Source organism: Stegostoma tigrinum, chromosome 38, assembly GCF_030684315.1.
Source record: "Stegostoma tigrinum isolate sSteTig4 chromosome 38, sSteTig4.hap1, whole genome shotgun sequence".
Taxonomy (NCBI): Eukaryota; Metazoa; Chordata; class Chondrichthyes; order Orectolobiformes; family Stegostomatidae; genus Stegostoma; species Stegostoma tigrinum.
The window spans coordinates 8310610-8331177 of record NC_081391.1 but is presented as its reverse complement, the minus strand read 5'-3'; the positions used below and the strand labels follow the sequence as shown (position 1 = coordinate 8331177).

The following is a 20568-nucleotide window of genomic DNA, read 5'->3' as shown; positions in this document are numbered from 1 at the left end:
CAGGCCCCAAGCTTAATGGTGTGTTCTGTAACTAGAACGCCTATCAGTGAGGGGCAGAAGGCAGTTCAAGAACTGGGGCCTTCACTTCCAAAGCTAAATCTGGCCACCAGCCCTAATCCAAACAGGAGCCCGGCGGCAGAATGATCACATCCAGTCAAACTGCCTCAGTCAATGACCTCCCATCTGGAGGTAACTAAAACAGAAATTGTTGGAGAAGCTCAGCAAGTCAGACAGCATCAATAAAGAGGAAAAATAAAAAAAGAGTTAAAGTTTCAGGTCCATCACCCTTCTTCGTCAATTTTGACTGCACCTGAAACATTAACTTTGCTTTCTCTCCACAGATGCTGCCAGACCGGCTGAGTTTCCCCAGCTGTTTTGGTTTCTGATTTGCAGCATCGGCAGTTCTTTTGGGTTTTCTTACTTCCATCTCGGCCTCAGTAAATAATCGAGAGAACAATTAAAAGCACAAGAAACAGCAGGGCTCCTGCAGTAGTGCCAGTTTGCCTTCCTGACCCCTGACTCTAATGTAAGACAAGATGCAAAGAGGCTTTCTCAGACCTACCTTCCTTGCCTTGATAGCTGACATCTATACAGCTGTTGTTTGTGTAGAAACACTGCTTCCAGATGTCCATGCAATAATCCTTACTGCTCCACCAAACCTGTAATGAAACAACATTAGTCACAAATCTCAATGCACTGAGGCATCTCTAGCGTGTCTTACAAATGGGCATGTTATGTACTTGGCGACTGAGCCAACATCCAGAATCGAGGCTCTTTTTATTTTAAAATGTGACATAGATTGAACAGGTTTCTACTTCCTCAAAACTAGCCTTCCCTTGAGACATCTCTGGCACCTCAATATCCATCCCCCAACAAATGAAACAGGCTGAAACATGGCCTTCTCATCATCAAACTGGTCTCGAACCACCGACTGCCTCACCCTTCTCCCACCAGTGCCTCAAACCACTGGAAGTTGCTGCTCAAGGAAACAGGTGGGAATCCAAAAGGACCAGAAAATGCTGAGGAGCGATCAGAAGGGAGTCCAACCACCTTTTTAATCTAAGGAAAGGGGGAAAAGTCAATGTCCAACACTAGTTAGGACAGATCCTGGGAGGAGCTACCTATCCTCATGGGAAGAGCTCACAGAGTCTGCAAACAGACCCTTTGGTCCAACTAGTCCATGCTGACCAAGTTCCCAAACTAAACTAGTCCCACCTGCCTGTGCTTGGCCCATATCCCTCCAAACATTTTCTGTTCACGTAATTTATCCAAATATCTTTTAAACACTGTACCTGCATCCATCACTCCCTCTGGAAGATCATTTCACTCTCAAACCACTGAGTATTTTAAAAAAATTGCCCCCAATGCCTTTTATAAAAAACTCTCTTCTCACCTTAAAAAAAATGCCCATACATCTTGAAATCTCCCACCCGAGGAGAAGAATCCTGCCATTCACCTTATTTATTGTGGTTTATAAAATCATAATCAGTAAGGTCACCCCTCAACTTCCTACACTCCCATGAAAAATGTTCCAGTCTATCCAGCCTACGCTTAGGTCTCAAACCCTCTATTCCTGGCAACATCTTGGTAAGCTTTTTCGGAACCTGCTCTGGCTTAATAATAGCCTTCCTATAACAGGGCAGCCAAAACTGTGCACTGTACTCCAGCAGAGGCCTCAGCAAAGTCCTGTACAACCTCAACATGACGTCCCAACCCCAATATTGAAAAGGTCTGAGCAACAAAAGTAAGCATGTGCATCACCTTCTTTACCACCTGTGACACAAATTTCAAAGAATTACGAGCCTGAACCCCTAGGTCTCTGTTCTACAATATTATCCATGACCCCACCATAAGTCCTGTTTGTTTTACCAAAATGCAATAACTCACATTAATCCGAATTAAAATCCATCTGCCACCCAGTGAAATAAATATTGATGTTTTGCAACCAGTTCACAGAGAAGAGGGAGTGCTGGGAAGGAGAAAGTTGTAGCATTTTTAGTTCTATGTCTAGCACTAGTGAGCACCTTCCTATCCTGAGGGACAGAGCACTCTCTGTGATGTCAGCTAACACGTTCAGGTCCTACCTACTGCATACAACTGCCATGTAGTGGATTCACCAGGTCACGAGAAAAGACTGGTGTCATTAAAAAACAGGAACATTTCTAGATGTTAGTTGGTACCAGTTTCCAGAGTTTGGGAATTTCCAAAGAACTGGAAGTGACAGAATGATTTTTAAAGTTTGTTTAGAATCTATTCTGGATGCCAAGAAGCAGAACCCTTTCCCAGGTGGACAGTTCTTCAGCTCAGCTACCTCTTCCCTCTCTTCCCTTTACAGGCTGACACTTCTGGCTGTCGAGTCACATCAGTGGAGCAAGCTGATTCCAAACTTACATTGTGGGCTGTGGAAATGATGAGGAGGATAATGGCAGTCAGATGCAGGAGGAAGATTGAGGTTAGCAACAGCAACATGATGGATTCAAGGAGCGGTCTTCAAATGGAGTCCAAGAATAATACTGCAAAGAATAGAACACACAGTCAGGACATTTCATATAATTTTGGAATGTCACAGATTACTGCAATTGTTAGCTTTCCCAGAAACCAAAACAGAAACTACTTGAAAAGTTCAGCAGGTCTGGCAGCATCTGTAGAGAGAAATCAGAGTTAAACGTTTGGTGTCCAGTAACCCATCCCCAGAACTAAACGGTAGCTAGGAAAAGCTGGTTTTTATAACAGGTGATAGGGTGAGGAAGGAAGTCAGGAGTAAATAGTAGGTAGAGATAGAACCCAAAAAAGTTGGACAAAGGCGTGAATAACAATTAGCCTAGGAATTTGAACAGCTACGAATAGGGACAGTTGTGGCTAACGATGGATTGTATGTAACAGGAGACCATGTGACAAGGCCTGGTAATGTGGGGGCTGGGGTAAGGGTATGGGAGAAGGTGCTGCAAGCCCTAAAATTGTTGAACTCAATACTGAGTCCTGAAAGCTGTAGAGTTCCCAAATGGAAAATGAGGTGTTATTGTTCCAGCTTGCGCTGAGCTTTGCTGGAACACTGCCCCAAGCCTGAAACAGAGATGGTGGCCAGGGAACACAGTGGTGTGTTGAAGTGACAGGCAACTGGAAGCTCAGGGTCTTTTTTTTTTGCACACAGAACTTTGGTGTTCTGTGAAGCATTCACCCAGAATACACTGTCAACTTTTCCAGGTCTGCTAAACAACATTGCAAGCCTTTGTCAGAATCCAGGTAACATCCAACAAATACAGGAACTGGTACAAGAGCCTACAATTTTGTATTTAGCTAGTACAGGGAGGTTTTGTGATAAATGTTAGTGTAAATGTTTTAGTGTAAATGGCTCTATCTTCGGACCAGAGTTCAAGCGCTGACTCAGTACTCAAATAGAACATAGAACATTACAGCACAGTACAGGCCCTTCAGCCCTCGATGTTGTGCCGACCTGTCATACCGATCTCAAGCCCATCTAACCTACTCTATTCCACGTACGTCCATATGCTTATCCAATGACGACTTAAATGTACCTAAAGTTGGCGAATCTACTACCGTTGCAGGCAAAGCGTTCCATTCCCTTACTACTCTCTGAGTAAAGAAACTACCTCTGACATCTGTCCTATATCTTTCACCCCTCAATTTAAAGCTATGCCCCCTCGTGCTCGCCGTCACCATCCTAGGAAAAAGGCTCTCCCTATCCACCCTATCTAACCCTCTGATTATTTTATATGTTTCAATTAAGTCACCTCTCAACCTTCTTCTCTCTAATGAAAACAGCCTCAAGTCCCTCAGCCTTTCCTCGTAAGACCTTTCCTCCATACCAGGCAACATCCTAGTAAATCTCCTCTGCACCCTTTCCAAAGCTTCCACATCCTTCTTATAATGCAGTGACCAGAACTGTACACAATACTCCAAGTGCGGACGCACCAGAGTTTTGTACAGCTTCACCATAACCTCTTGGTTCTGGAACTCGATCCCTCTATTAATAAAAGCTAAAACACTGTATGCCTCCTTAACAGCCCTGTCAACCTGGGTGGCAACTTTCAAGGATCTGTGGACATGGACACCGAGATCTCTCTGCTCATCTACACTGCTAAGAATCTTACCATTTGCCCTGTACTTTGCCTTCTGGTTACTCCTACCAAAGTGCATCACCTCACACTTGTCTGCATTAAACTCCATTTGCCACCTCTCAGCCCAGCTCTGTAGCTTATCTATGTCTCTCTGCAACCTACAGCATCCTTTGTCACTATCCACAACTCCACCGACCTTAGTGTCGTCTGCAAATTTACTAACCCATCCTTCTACGCCCTCATCCAGGTCATTTATAAAAATGACAAACAGCAGTGGACCCAACACCGACCCTTGCGGTACAGCACTAGTAACTGTTCTCCAGGATGAACATTTCCCATCAACTACCACCCTCTGTCTTCTTTCAGCAAGCCAATTTCCGATCCAAACTGCTATTTCACCCACAATTCCATTCCTCCGCATTTTGTACAATAGCCTACTGTGGGGAACCTTATCAAATGCCTTGCTGAAATCCACATACACCACATCAACCAGTTTACTCTCATCTACCTGTTTGGTCACCTTCTCAAATGGTCATAAAAAAATTGTAGTATTGAGATCAAACAGGCAGATTAGCAATCTGTAAATCCCTCCGACATGCCTCTGACAATCAGCAAGAGCTACTGGATTTCCAGGTCCACCCGAATTGGGGGTGTTAGCTGCTGCATATCAGGCTCCCACACCCTCAAAATATACACCACATGTAGGTTCTCGCTAGGAGCTAGAGTCATCCTTGATTCAACAGTCTGAAAAGCACACACACACACAAAACCAGAGTGCACAACTTCATTAGAAGAATGGTCGGATAGTTAGATCATATCCATCCCACTTGCCATGCCCGTCACTCTCATAGCACCGGGTGTTAGATGCAATACAATGCAGATGCAGTTGAGTTTCCTCCTACAATCCAAAGATGTGCACGTTGGGTGGATGAGCTATGCTACATTGTCCTGTAGTGTGCAACGATGCACAGGTTTGTTGGATCAGCCATGCTATATTGCCCACTTGGTGTCCAAAGATGTGCATGTTAGGTAAGCTAGCATTGGTAAATGCAGGGTTAAGGGGATGGGGTGGGATGCATTTCAAGGGGTTGGTGCAGACTTGATGGACCGAATAGCCTCTTTCTACACTGTACAGATTCTATGATTCTACAGCATGGACAAGTGGCACTACCAACACACAACTGGTGTTGTCCCCATTATGTAATCTGCGATTGAAATGGAAATACATCTGTAAATACTACAACCGTGTATCAGCTCCCACTGCACATGCTGACAAATTGATGGCAGATGATGAACGAGGGTGCATGAATTCTGAACGATTATAATTTAATTTAACAGGTGCTTCAAAAATCAGTGGACACTGATCAATATTCATTACTGGACCGGTCCAGACAGTCAGTGTCCTAGACACTGCATCACTTGCTACCGTACTACGGCTGGCTTCCCAGTCGCCACTGCCACCGCCAGGTGTAAATGCCATGTCAAATTCTGCATCTAAATTTGATTAACTTTGGTGATGAGTTTGAATTATGTCACAACACAAAGCACAAAAGATAGCAAAAGAAACAGAAATGGAAAGAAGAGATATTTCTGCAACTGCTTTGACAGATCAGCCCACAATCTGAAGTGTTGACAGCCACGGAACTCGCTATAAAGTGTAGTTGCTAGCTATGATGCAACAAGTTCCTCAAAACAGGGACAGGATAAAACGAGCAGAAAATCTGTGTCTGGACTTTAGTCAGTAGTTAAATTTTGGGCAGGAAACTGGGAGGCTTCCTTTGATCTTCTCCGAATGGTGCACCAGACCTTTTGCCCCTAGGGGTAACATCCCAGCTGTACTCCACCAACCCCAGCTCCCCACCCACACCCCAAACAGTGCAGTGCCACCTCCCACTTCAGACAAGAAAAAAACCTGCCAGCTTGACTGAAGTTTGGTGTATATTGAGCCCATGATCTTCGATGATGGGAAGATTGGCCTTCAAAATACTGCTCACACGCCCATCTGTCACAAGGAGTTGGGAATCGGACAAGATAGGATTCAAATCACTACAGAATCTAGCGCCCAATAGAACTAGAGAGACAGAGAGAGGTGAAGAGTTTTGACAGTTTGTATTTGACCGAGGAAGAACAAACTTAAGCCCACAGCCAAGGCTAATCAAGGGTAAGTCATTCTTCTCCTGGGAAAGTACTGGATGATCGTCTCAAGAGATAGACAGACAGGTCCTGCCCAGCCAGTCGGTTCACTTGATGACAGCAGCAGAGATCAATTAAATATCTCCCCTCCTCAGAGAGGGTATTGCTTTTTTAAAAATTATTCAGGAGAATGGGGTATTGCTATCAGGGCCAGTTTTTGTTGCCCATCCCGAAATTGCCCATGAACCGATGACATGCTTGGCCACTTCAGATGGTGGTTAAGAAGCTGCCACATTGCTGTGGGTCTAGGGACACACGTAGGTTAGACCAGGGAATGACGGCAGATTTCTTTCTTTAAAGGCCATTGTTGTAGAACTACACCTCGTTCACAAATCACTGATTTTGGTCAAAACCATGAAGAGCAGCTTTCCACTTTCAGATCTATTAATTGAATTCAAATTCTGCCTGTTGCTCTGGTGATATTTGATCCATATCCTCCAGTGAGTAAGCCTTACCCCTTGGTTTCTAGTCAAGTGACATACTCATTACACCACCATGTCTGCCTCTCTTTCTCGTCACAGCTACCATGAGAAGAGGTCGATTAAATTCTCCAATCTGGAATAATCCCCTGGTGTTTGCTTATCCTGTAATGGCTCTCATTCCCACTGAGAAACATTATCTTGTGCCCAGGTTGAATCTTGCAGAGTGAGTCAATGTCTCTCAGCCAAGTAGCCAATCTCCATATGCCTCTGCCCAAGTTGCCAAGCCACAGGTTATAACCTGTACTGGGTAACAGCTCTCTACTCTGTAGACATTGCAGGGCTTTCTGCACACACACGCCAGTTAGTAACGGGTTAAAGTTCGCTGGTAGTCAGCAGGAACTGGCTATAGTGCCATAAACCCAGCCAAGGCTAAAATGATCTAACTCAACCAACACCAAGAAATGGACCATTCCACAAGCATAGACTCCTGGTGAATACAACATGATTATCCTCAGAAGCTGGCTGGAGCTTTCATCTAATTACCATTATCCAACATCTGTAGACTGAAGGACACTGTCAGCTGTTGTTCAGTGTTTCGTATTATCATAGCACGTGACTCAAGGGTAAAAAATCTCATACTCCTATCTCACCACAGATCATGAAGCATGACTGTACTGGGACTATCCTCCTTTGTGGTAACCTCATAACTTAAATGTTAGCTTAGTCACTTACATACCTGAGGAATGTAACATTTGTACATAGAATAACAATTAGCTGTCACATTCTTCAATACCATGATATCCATGCTCAGATGTAGGCTTTTCTGCATTGGGTAAAACACTGGAGTACATACACCAGCAGTGACCAGACATACACAGTTAACCCTGATGTGTTGTTAGCCCATGAGTCAGCACATACCAAAGGGTCCCAATGGCTCAGCAAAAGATTAGCTGCTGGCCATCCCAATATCTAATGTGGGTACTCCACACCTGAAACACAGGCTCAACATTGACTGGTTTTTACTGAAGCTGTCTGCCCAACTGTTAGGGGTTCACTTCCCTTGTGCTGGTCCCCAAAGCTGACAGCCTGGACACCCCTGGTACTGAGGGAAGGATCTTGTTAGGATTTCTGCCTTGGGTTATATCAATTGCAGCATGGCTGACATACATATCCTTTGATATGTCCGTGTATTACCTGGCCATAGCAGCATAGGATTGAGGAAGTACCTGTACATGGATGGATGACATTACTATATATAGGAGTGAGACAGCAGCTAGCATTGCTGCCTCTCAAAGTCAGGAACCTGTGTTCAAAGTCACCCAAGGGTGCAAGTCTGTGGGGAGTTGTACATTCTCCCCGTGTGTGCGTGGATTTCCTCCCACAGTCCAAAGAGGTGCAGGTTAGGTGGACTGGCCATGCAAAATGCCCATAGTGTCTGGAGATGTGCAGGCTAGGTGGGAAATGCAGGGTTGTAGGGATAGGGCATGGGGGATTAGGTCTGGGTGAGATGCTGTTCGAAGGGTTGACGTGGACTCGATGGGCCAAATAGCCTGCTTCCACACTACAGGGATTCGATGATTACATGCAGAATGATATCATAATAAGGGGTGGCACGGTGGCTCAGTGGTTAGCACTGCAGCCTCACAGCACCAGGGACCCAGGTTCAATTCCAGCCTTGAGTGACTGTGTGTGGAGTTTGCACATTCTCCCCATGTCTGCGTGGGTTTCCTCTGGGTGCTCCGGTTTCCTCCCACAGTCCAAAGATGTGCAGGCTAGGTGGATCAGCTGTGCTAAATTACCCATAGTGTTCAGGGGTGTGGGGGCCACAGGGGGAATGTGTCTGGGTGAGATGATTCAAGGGACGGTGTGGACTTGTTGGGCCGAAGGGCCTGTTTGCACACTGCAGAGAATCTAATCTAATCTAAACACTCAGGAAAGTGAGGCAAGGCTGTTGTTATCTAATTTGGTTTGAAGGAATGGCTGAGCCCGAATGGAATAGGGAAATAAGTAGTGGATTATATTCTTTAAGGGTTGATTGGGTGTGTATACATGGGAAGCTCATAAACAGTGGGGTGAGTGTTCAATAGAGTGAACAACTGAAATAAAGCCTCACACAAATTGCAGACTTCACATTAGCATTTCTATTTGGAAAATTTGATCCCATTGTTATTAGTGAAAGTAGGGCTCACAAAAGATGCAATTGTTTCCAAAAATGAAAAAGGAGGAATTGCAAAGTCTTATTAGACAGCTGAATTAATTAGACACCCTAACAAAGCCAGTACGAGAGTTGGGTATGACAGTGAAATGCCCCAAAGTGGAAGAAATTATTTGGACAAACAAAACATTGATAAATTTTTAAATGGAGCACTGTGTTTTGATGTTTTCATCATTACATCACCACATGCAGACAGGGTGGTTAAGGTGGCATTTAGCCCAGGAGCCTTCATTGTTCAGTCGTTTTAGTACAGGAGCTGGGATGCCGTGTTGCGGTTGTACAGGATGTTGGGGAGGCCTCTTCTGGAGTATTGTGTCCAGTTCCGAATGCCCTGTTATAGGAAGGATATTATTAACCTGGGAAGGGTTCAGCAAAGATTTACCAGGAAGTTGCCAGGAATAGATGGTTTATGTTATAGGGAGAGGCTGGATAGGTTGGGACCTTTTCCCCACTGGAGCAAAGAAAGTTGAGGGGTGACCTTTATAGAGGTTTAAAAGTATGAAGAGTATATAGATAAGGTGAATAGCAAAGGTCCTTTCCCTGGGGCGGAGGATCGCAGGACTGGGGGCATTTTTATAAGATGAGAGGAGAAAGATTTAAAAAAGGACATGAGGGGCAACTTTTCCTTTTTTTGTTTTTTTTTACACAGAGTGGTTCCTGTGTGGAGTGGACTTCCACTAGTAGTCGTAGATGCAAGTACAGTGACATCATTGAAAAGACATTTGAACATGTAAATGAATACGAAATGTTAGGAGGGATATGGTCCAAATGCAGGCAGGTGGGACTAGTTTAGTTTGGGATTTTGGCTGGCAAGGACTGGTTGGACTGAAGGGTGTGTTTCCATGCTGTATGACTCAATGACTACTAGGAGGTGCCTGAAACATGAAACTTGTTCCAGTATTTTGAGAGATGCGTTCTCTTCCTCGGAGGCAGGAAAGCTTGTGAGAAACATTGCCTTTTAGTTTGAGAAACTAAAAAATTATAAGATTAGTAAAAAAGTGGCAAAAACTCTTTGCTCTTAGTGAGGTAATAACAGGGCATTTTCTTCGCAAAACCATTGGGAAAATTTTTTTTTAAAAAACAGGTAAACATTGATAAGTTACAATGTGATAATGTCCACTCAAATGATTGAATGAGGAAAGACTCAATATCAATGTTGCCGTTTTGAAATGGATGCTGGAAAACAGAGGAATCTCCGAATGGTAAAAGGTTGATAGCAGGTTGGTTTTAGGAAACTAACTGGACATACTGGAAAAAGAACATGTGGAACTTTAATGTGGAAAAAATCAAGTAACGTAATACCAGTAGCATAAGAGGGGGTCTGCTACCATCTGTAGGGGTGCCTCAGATCAGATGGAATAAAGGAAAAGTTGATGGACATATTATGACTCGATTGGGTGTGAATTGGTTGTGTGAATACAGGGAGCTATTAATCAATGGGATAAGAGTTTTATGGAGTCTGTATAACTGAAATAAAGTTATTACTATAAATATGGAATTAAATTCTGAAATAACTGCACAGAGGCCAGTTTCCTGTCACCAAGTCACCGTTTATTTCCTTTTGCACAGTACATTGACTGTGGCCAACTAGCTCAGAGTCAATTCCCGGAACTGAGGAAATTCTAAATCCCCTGTTTATATTGGTCAGCTCGGGCTTCTTGATTGACTTGGGCCAATAACCCCAGCCAAGAATCTTGTAGTGAACAAGATCCACCTAGTTCCATTCTTTTTCATGTTTACTGAAGCCAGGGCCCCTGTAGGCCTAAGATAAAGGCTGGGAGTGTTGGTGGGGTAACTGAAAGGTCCGTGTCCAACGGGGTCATGGGAACATCAGGGTTATGAGTGCCTTCCTTCTCCAACTACCACTCTCCACCCTACTGGAAGGAGATGAGTTCAATAGGTTCTGACAAAACGTATGCGTTCTCATTGCACTACCCAGTGGTGTTCACAATCAACACAGCCTTTCTTGAAATGAATTGCTTTATCAAGGTCTGTACACCAACAGATGAAATTTCCAAAGAGGCTCCCACTGGAGTCAAAACATTAAACTTGGTTTCTCCCTTCACAGACAGTACCAGACACGCTAAGTTTCTCCAGCACTTTCCTCCTTTACTTCAGATCTCCAGCAGGTCGGACTTTGCTTTTATTGTAGTTGAAAATCAAGAGTTATTGTAATGGAAACGGCTAAAAATAAATCAAAGGATGTGAAATCCAATGGAGTAAAGCAAAATTTGCATTCAAGGACTAGGAGAGACAGAATGGAAATCACAAAATGTACTGAAGCCCTGCAGGTAAAAGCAAATCGGTGATTCTAGTCCAATTGAAGGCTGTTACATTGGGAAGAATTTTGAATAGAGTATTTCACTTGCAAATGATTTCTGACAGCCATTAGCCCTCTCGGTCTGAGCCGAAGAATACAGTGGTCTGTCTACTTCATTAATCTGGATTTGAATACAACTGAGAATTTCTTCCCCACCCTCTGTACATTTCCAATGCCTTTTAAAACACACAGTAGCTCTTCAGCACATGCACAATGCCATAATAGGGCACTGATGACAAAGGTAGTGAGTGGAACTGACGAGAGGCACAAGTTGCACTTTATTGCAAATTTTGTTGTTCAGGTGGAAATGTTTTGGTTTCTAAAACATCTAAAAAGAGATTACAAAATATTCTTTCCAGAAAATAAGGGAATATTCGAAGGTGCAGTTGCAATTGATACAGAACCTCTTCGTGGATGGGGAGGGAAGAGTGGTTTGAATTTGAGTGTAGGAACAGGAGGAAGCCATTCAGCCCTTCAACCCTGTACATCCATTCAGTAAGATGACATCTGATCTGTCAACTAATATCTATATACCCACCATGATCCAAATCCCTTAATTAGAAACAGCATGGAAACAGACCATTTGGCCCATCCCAAACAAAACTAGTCCCACCTGTCTGCTCCTGGCCCACAACCCTCTAAACCTTTCCTATTCATGTACCTATCCAAATGTCTTTTAAATGCTGTAATTGTATCTGCATCCACTTCCTCAGGAAGTTCATTCGACACACAAACCACCTTGTGTAAGAAAAATATTGCCTCAATCTTTTTTACAATTTCCCTCCTCTCACATTAAGAACGTGCACCCTAGTCTTGAAATCCCCGATCCTACGTAAAAGACAACTACCATTTTTGTTCCTGAGATGCTGCTTGGCCTGCTGAGTTCATCGAGCCTCACATTTTATTATCTTGGAATTCTCCAGCATCTGCAGTTCCCATTATCTCTGATACCATTAACACTTTCCATACCTCATTATTTTATAAACTTCTACACCTTCACTTACAAAAATAAAAATTCAGATTTAAAAATCAATTGATTTAGCATCAATTCCTTTTCAGAAAAAGGGTTCCAAGCTTTTACTAGCCTGTGTGTGCAGTACAGATTCGCAATTTCACTCCTGATAATATTTTTTCAGTACTGCACCCACCTAGCCCTACAATCTCAGCATTTTATCAATAGCTAAAAATGCTACTCTGGATAAGGTGTTGAGGTTAACAGCTGTAAAACACCAAGGAGATGAAAAAGCTATGAAAAAGAGGAAGGGATGCTGGGGAAGACCATGGAGTCAAACCACAATTTAAAAGATTTATGGGCAGTGACTGATCTGACTCTTTCCAGCAAACAATCTCAACTTCATGACTTCAAGAAAGTCTGAAGAAACTGCTTTTCAAATGTGGCCTCTATAACAGAGGCAAATATGACAATCTTTGCAGGAAAAAGCAAAAATCTCTCAAAAAAGCTGGAGGAAGAATGGCCTGCCAATTTCTTTTATGGACTATGGGCAGCATGGCAGCTCAGTGGTTAGTACTTCTGCCTCACAGCGTCAGGGACCAAGGTTCAATTCCAGGACAACCGTGTGGAGTTTGCACGCTGTCTGTGTGTTGGTGCTCCATTTCCCCCCTACTGTACAAAGATGTGCGGGTTAGGTGGACTGGCCATGCTTAGTTACCTGTAGTGTCCAGGGATGTGCAGGCTGGGTGGATTAACCATGGGAAATGCAGGGTTACAAAATTAGGGTAAGGGGCTGAACCTGGGCTCGATGCTCTTTTGGAGGGTCGGTGCAGGCCTGATGGGTCAAATGGCTTCTTGCATTTGAATAGCTTGGGTTTGTACTCATTAGAGTTCAAAAGAAGTTGGGGGCGCATGTGCGGAAATCTGACTGAGGTATATAAAATGCTACAGGGGATTGATAAGGTAGCATCAAACAGATGCTTCCCCCTTGTGGGAGTCTCGAACAAGAGGACATGGAGAGGGAGAGGAGTGAGGTTCAATGCTGATATGAGGAGAAACTACTTCTCTCAGGGGGTTATGGATGTGTGGAACTCAGTGCCCCTGAATGCAATGCAGACAGAATCAATTAACAGATTAAAAGAAACCAGACATATTTCTGATGAAAAGCGGGATGAGGAGTTATGGGGAACAGGCAGTTAACACCAGGATCAGATCAACCATGATCATGTTAAATGGTGGAGTGGGCTGGAAGGGAATCACTTGTGGCAGGAGTGTTGGCCAGGGAAACTCCTCTGCTATTTAAAGTAGGACCAAAATCGATCTTTTACATCTACTTGACAAGGCAGGGCGAGCTTGTGTCACAGTCAGTGGGTTACAGGACAGAGTGGGTACAGTGCTGCTCACTTTGGATCTCTCAGTCCAGGCAATGCCTCAAAAGGGCAGGGTCCCTGCAGTTACAAAGTATAAATCAAAACATCTCCATAACACCACATGCAGCAGCTGAGCTAACAGACTGGCCCTGAAGATATAACTCAAATGCTACAGGAGTTTATTCAGCCCATCATATCTATACTAACTCTTAGCATGTTCTCTCCAGATCCTGCCTCTCACAGCTGCTCTTTTCTTCCAGCTCACTCACTCTCTTTTACGCACATCCTAATCTCTTTAGAGCTTTCCATTCAAATCTGTAGCACCTCACAGCAACACAACCCAGATGGCAACTACGATATCTGGAAACACTCACTCAGCAACCTTGCTCTTATATTCCACACTCCCATCCCATAGATTACTGGATACTTAACAGTCACTTCAACTCTACAACTGTTAAATAATTCAGGCTGAACGGTTCCCATTTAGAGACTTGGAAGGAACCGCGACATGGCGGCAATGTCACTGGGCTGGTCATCCAAGGGCCCGAGCTGAAGCTCTAGAACAGAGGGTTCAAATCCAGCCCTGGCAGATGTTAGAATTTAAATTCAATTAATATATCTGGTATTGAAAGTAATGGTGACCATGACAACCAACATCAATTGTTGTAAAATGCATCTGGTTTAATCACTGTCCATTACCTGGTCTGGTCTACATGTGACTCCAAACCTCACAAGCCACTCAGTTCAAGGGTAGCAAGTATTGGCCCTGCCAGCCACACCCACATCCCAAGAATTGTTATTTTTTAAGATGCTTAAAGAGACAGGCTTAACAGTCACAAAATTATGTGGAAAAAAATCAGGTTCCTTCATAATTTCAGGACATTGCAAAACATTTTGCAATCAACCAAGTCCTTCTGAAACACACAGTCACTTGTATTTCAGAAAATGCTGCATTTTTTCCCCCACTGCAAGTGATCAAGAACAGCAACACGACAATTGCAGATAAAGCTATCTTTTGGACGTTGCTTTAAGGTTGAAGGTTGGCTAGGATACAGGGGAGATTGCCTCTATTTTTCAGATAACGTAACAGTGTTTGCATTATCCAACTGTGGTGGTAGATTGGACCTTGGTTCAATAAGTCATCTGAAAAGACAATACCTCCAAGAGTAAAGCAGTCCCACACTAACACATTACAATGCCAGCACTGAATGTGGAATCAAGGGTCTGGAGTGGGAACCGAGTCCAAAGGAGAAACAAGAATGATACAAACAGTTGTGGTTTATAGACATGCTGTTTATAATCTCCTGAGGTGCAATTTCATTTAAAAGGCAAAATACCGCCACAAGTCCTTTTATTCTCATTTAGATTCATAAAAATCATGAGGGGTATAGATAAGTTGAACGGCAGGTGCCTTTTCCCTAGGGTAGGGGACTTCAAGATTAGGCGGCATATTTTTAAAGGCGAGAGGAGAAAGATTTAAAAATGACATGACGAGCAACTTTTTGTTTTAAAAAACAAAAAAAGAGTGGCTCATGTGTGGAATGAATTGCCAGAGGAAGTGGTGGCTGCAGGGACAGTTACAACGTCTAATAGACATTTGTGTAAATACAAGATTACAAAATGTTTGGAGGGATATAGGCCAAGCGCAGGCAGCTGGGACTGGTTTAGTTTGGGATTATGGTCAGCATGAACTGGTTGGAACAAAGGGTCTGTTTCTGTGCTGTACAACTATGACATGTCTACGTATGTACATAAAATAACATTTATATTGAAATGGGCTGTTGTACATAGGCAGCCAGCACGAACATGCAGTATCAGATCACACACATAGCAATAACTAGAAGCTGCCTCAATTTGAACTTTGTTGAAAGGTAAATCCACAGTAGTGAATGCTGTTTGAGCCAGAGATGTGACAGACACATGACAGGATTGGTCCAATCTCACTGAAGGCAGAGAGAAGGCCTGAACACCAGAACGCCAGGGTAAGATGAATGTGGCCAATGTTTGTTTATTAAAACAGGAGAATGGCCAACACCCATGCAGATGCTAGTCACAAGAGTACCGTGGGGAACACAAGTACCAGACTCAGCTTCCATCGATGCCATAGGCTATGTAATCATTCACCCCAATATTACCCATCATCATCTCATGCATAATACTGTGTGTTAGGGGGCTAATATTAAACTTGACACAGTGTGACAAGATACACTCATCACACAACTCACTCCTCAGGAGCACTACATTGCTAAATTGGCTTCTCTTGGATTAGCAAAAGAGAATAGAATCTAAATAGATCTGAACTGAGGAAAACAGAGACATCTATGTTTTGGTTCATCCATCCAAGAACCTCTCACTCATGTCACTGTCCTCAGTCAAGGCAAAGCTGTCTAATGGTGTGGAAGTAATAAGAAACATGGTTGACAGCGGAAGTGGTTTAATGGTAGCAGTTTTCTCATGGCCTCCCTTGACTGAATATTATTGAACTCAATTTTTGGAGAGGAATATGGTGCTCTGCCTGATAGTATCTCACACAGGTGCGGTTTATAAAACTCAGCACGCACTAATCCCAAATGAAAGTTCAAACTCTTGGACCTCAAGATCTAAAAGCCCTTGCAAAGAATCTCACTCACCCTCCTTATAAAGATGCCCCTGACTGACGTCCTATAGGTTGGTCCAAAAGGTAGATTATCCTAATTTCTCTTTATTTTTGTATGAGTTAATGACAATTCTGTAAAGAGCCTCAGGATATTTTATCATGTAAGAAAGATACTACATAAAAAAGTGTAGAACAAGGGTGCTGTGTTATAAACAGAGAACTTGCATCAGGCCCATTATGGAACAGTTCTGTCAGAACAGCTCTAGTTAGGCCTCATTTAGAATACTGTGTCCAATTTTGGGCCCCACACCTCAGGAAGGACATTCTGTCACTGGAGCATGTCCAGCAGAGATTTACACAGATGACCCCTGGAATGGTAGGCCTAACATACGATAAATGGCTGAGGATCCTGGGATTGTATTCATTAGAGTTTAGAAGTTTGAGGGGAGATCTAATAGAAACTTACAAGATAATGTATGGTGGATGCTGGGAAGTTGTTTCTGTTAGGCAGGGAGACCAGGACCCGTGGGCACAGCCTTAGAATTAGAGGGGGTCAATTTAGAACGAAAATGAGGAGACATTTCTTCAGCCAGAGTGTGGCGGGCTTGTGGAATTCATTGCCACGGAGCGCAGGGGAGGCCGGGACATTAAATGTCTTCAAGGCAGAGATTGACAAATTCTTGATCTCGCAAGGAATCAAGGGCTATGGGGAGAGTGTGGGTAAGTGGAGTTGAAATGCCCATCAGCCATGATTAAATGGTGGACTGGACTCAATGGGTCAAAGGGCCTTACTTCCACTCCTGTGTCTTATGGTCTTACAGAGCTATACAGCAGAGAAACAGACCCTTCAGTCCAATTTGTCTATGCTGACCAGACATCCAAAATTAATCTAGTTTCATTGGTCAGCATGTGGCCCATATTCCTCTAAAACATCCTTGACGATCTTTCTGAACACTTGCAAGTTTCACAACATCTTTCCTATATCGCAGGCAATATTCCACAAATGGCCTAACCAATGTTCTGCACAGCTACAACATGACCTCCAAACTCCTACATTCGACAGTCTGACCAGTAAAGGCTGCTTCACCATCCTGTCTACCTGTGATTCCACTTTCAAGAAGCAATGAATCTGCACACCATGGTTTTTGCTCAACAACACTGCCCAGGATCATACCATTAAGTGTACAAGTCCTGCTCTGATTTGCCTTTCCAAAATGCAACACTTCACATTTATCTCAATTAATCTCCATCTGCCACTCCTTGGCCCATTGGCTCATCTAATTTAGATTCCTTTGTACTAGGAGGTGACCACTTTTTGAACAAAAATAAATACGGAGGGTGATGGGTTTCTAGACTTCATTAAATAAAAACTGAAAGCACTGTAGAGGTTGTAATCAAATAAAAACTGAAATTGTTAGAAAAGCTCAGCAGATCTAGCAGCATCGATGGAGAAAAATCAAAGAAATCTGAGGAAAGTTCTGAGGAATGGTCATTCGACCCAAAACATTAACTCTAGTTTCTGTCCACAGATGTTGCCAGATCCGCTGAGCTTTTCTAGCAATTTCAGTTTTTGTTTGATTTACGGCCTCCGCAGATCTTTCAGTTTTTATTTAATGAATTATAGAAACCCATCACACCCTCTGCATTTTTTTTGTTCAAAAAGCAGTTACCTCCAAGTACAACAGGATTTTGATTAGATGGGCCAATGGGCCAACGAGTGACAGATGGAGATTAATTAAGATAAATGTGAGGTGCAGCATCTGTGGAGAAAAAAAACATCAGAAATCCAAGGAAGGTTCTGAGGAATGGTCATTCAACCCAAAACGTTAATTCTGGTTTTTCTCCACAGATCTTGCCAGACCCGCTGAGCTTTTCCAGCAATTTCGGTTTTTGTTTCTGGAATTTACTGTCCGAGCTGGGAGTGGAGACAAGACCCTAAAAGTCTTTTCTAAAAAAAGAAAGAGCTGGATCTGCACCTTAAGTGCTGTAAGATGTAGAGCTATGGGCCATGTGCAGGAAGATGAGAATAAAAAGAGCATCAGCAAGTCTTTGGTTCAGCATAGTTAAAATGGGCCAAATGGCACCGATCTGTGTTGTATCACTTCTGTGGTTCTATTGCTGGCCAGCGAAACACACCACTTGAATTGAAGGCATCCAAGCCATCGTAACTTAAATAATGCACAGGAATCTGCTACATCTTTTAATCATCCTTCAAATCAGCTTTGTATTCCAATAGTAATGCTATGTTGATCAAAAATCTTTCCAACTCATCTTGAATGCCCTCATCGACTCAGCGTAGAGTCATGCAGCATTAAAACAGATCCTTCAGTCCAACCAGTCCATGCCAAACCATAATCCTGAACTAAACTAGTCCCACCCACCTGTGATTGGCCCATATCCCTCGAAACATTTTTTTTATTTACGTACTCATCTAAATATCTTTTCAACTTTGTAACAGTACCCGCATGCATCACTTCCTCTGGAAGTTCATTCTACACACAAACCACTCTTTAAAAAAAAAATGTTGCCCCTCAATCTTTTTAAAATCTTTCTCCTCTCACCTTAAAAGTATGTCTGCTAGTTTTGAAATACCCCATCCTGGGGGAAAGACACCTGCCATTCACCCTATCCATACCCCACATGATTTTATAAACCTCTACAAGGTCACCCCTCAACCTCCTATGCTATCTCTGGGAGAGATACAAAAAAGTGCTCAACCTTCTTAGTAAAAGATATTTCCTTGCTTTCAATGTGAACGCCTTAAATCCTGAAACAGTGATGCTTAGTTCATGACACAGTGTAGCCAAGAGAAGGTGCATTCTCAACCTTCAACTTCAGAGACACCACTAACACTGGCATTTGGTGTATTTTGTTGTTCGCAGTGCCAAGCCCTAACGTGCTGTTAGAGCCACTACAGCGGATATGACTATGCGTCATCATGGATCTGACCTGCACTGTCAAGGCTTTTTACTTAAATTTACACAGAGGCATAGGCATCACTTTATTGCCCATCCCTAACTAGAATCATAGAATCCCTACAGTGTGGAAGCAGGCCACTCAGCCCATCTACACCAACTCATCAAGGACATCCCACCCAAACCCACACCTCCCTGTAATGCTGTATCTCACATGGCTAACTCACCTAGCCTGCACTTTCCTGCACACTATAGGCAATGTAGTATGGTCAATCCACCCTAACTTGCACATCTATGGACCGTGGGAAGAAACCGGAGCACTCGGAGGAAATCCACACACACACAGAGTTACCCAAGGGCGGAACTGAATGCACGTCCTGGCACTGAGAAGCAGCAGTGCTTAAACACTGAGCCCCCATGCTGCCCCTAATTACCCTTGGCTTTCTTCTTTAACTGCTGCAGGCAGACCCACACATTATTCGGGAAGGAGTTCTAGGATTTTGACCCAGTGACACTGAAATAAAGGCAATATATTTCCAAGTTAGGATAGTGAGTGGCTTGGAGGGGAACTTGCAAATAGTAATGTTCCCATATATCTGCTGCTCTTGCCCTTCTAGATGGAAGTGATTGTGGGCTTGGAAGATGAATTTCTGCAGTGTATCTTGTAGATAGTACACTGCTGTTACTGAGCATCAGTGGTAGATATGGCACCATAAACAGATAGGCTGCTTTGTCCTGCATATATTCCAAGCAAAAAAAAAAATTGTCCATTTTTGGAGCCTGCCTCATCTCTGTACCTACTTTATCCAAGGGTGACTAATGTTTGACTTGGAAATTCTAAGAAACTCTTTTGTTGGCACATTAGTGCACAGAAAAGTGATCTCGATATTACCATATTCTTGTACTGCTCTTCCATTTTTCTCTTGATCTTGACAGCATACAACTATTAATGTCAAAGTTACGACTCATATGCATTCCCTTATGACTCTCCAATCTGGAAAATTAATACCCAGGCTGCATGTGTAGGTTGTTCTTAATTTCCCAGTGGAGCAAGCTTCCGGAATGCATTGCTGGCTGGTACAGTGTGTGGACTGACTCTCCACAGACTTTAAAAAGAGAAAATAAAAAGCCCTTAACTGAAGAAAGATATTGCATCTTACAAAATGGAGCAACAGTTAATGCGTCTACAGTCAATTTCATCTCTTAGGTGGCTTGCAGTATGAAAAGTGATTCGAGAGAGAGATAAGTTTTCCCCTATTGACCCTGGGATTTTTATTTTTTCTTTCTATTTAAAACATTAACCACCTGGCAATGTGTTTAATGGCTGCCACAAATTAAAGTGAAAGCACATTGTAGCAAAGGCAGAACTATGGCAAACAGCTCATATCAATACATGATTGCTTTTCTCCAAGGATCCCTCTTTTCATTGGGGCAACAGAAAAAAAACGCACGCACTGTGTTATGAGCCAGACCAAACCCCCACAAAACATCTCAAGGAGCTAGCCT

General features: G+C 43.2%; 1 protein-coding gene across 2 annotated transcripts in view; it reads right to left on the bottom strand.

Annotated features, from left to right (window-relative positions):
- Nucleotides 1-20568, bottom strand: part of LOC125447169 (peripheral myelin protein 22-like) — a 52873-nt gene that overhangs the window by 14422 nt on the left and 17883 nt on the right. For both annotated transcript variants that reach the window (XM_048521360.2, XM_059640464.1), the window contains exons 2-3: nt 2392-2513; nt 563-659 (exon numbers count right to left, since the gene is read on the bottom strand). In XM_048521360.2, the coding sequence (XP_048377317.1) occupies nt 563-659; nt 2392-2469 (175 nt within the window). In that variant the 5' untranslated portion in view covers nt 2470-2513. The remainder of the gene's footprint in view (nt 1-562; nt 660-2391; nt 2514-20568) is intronic.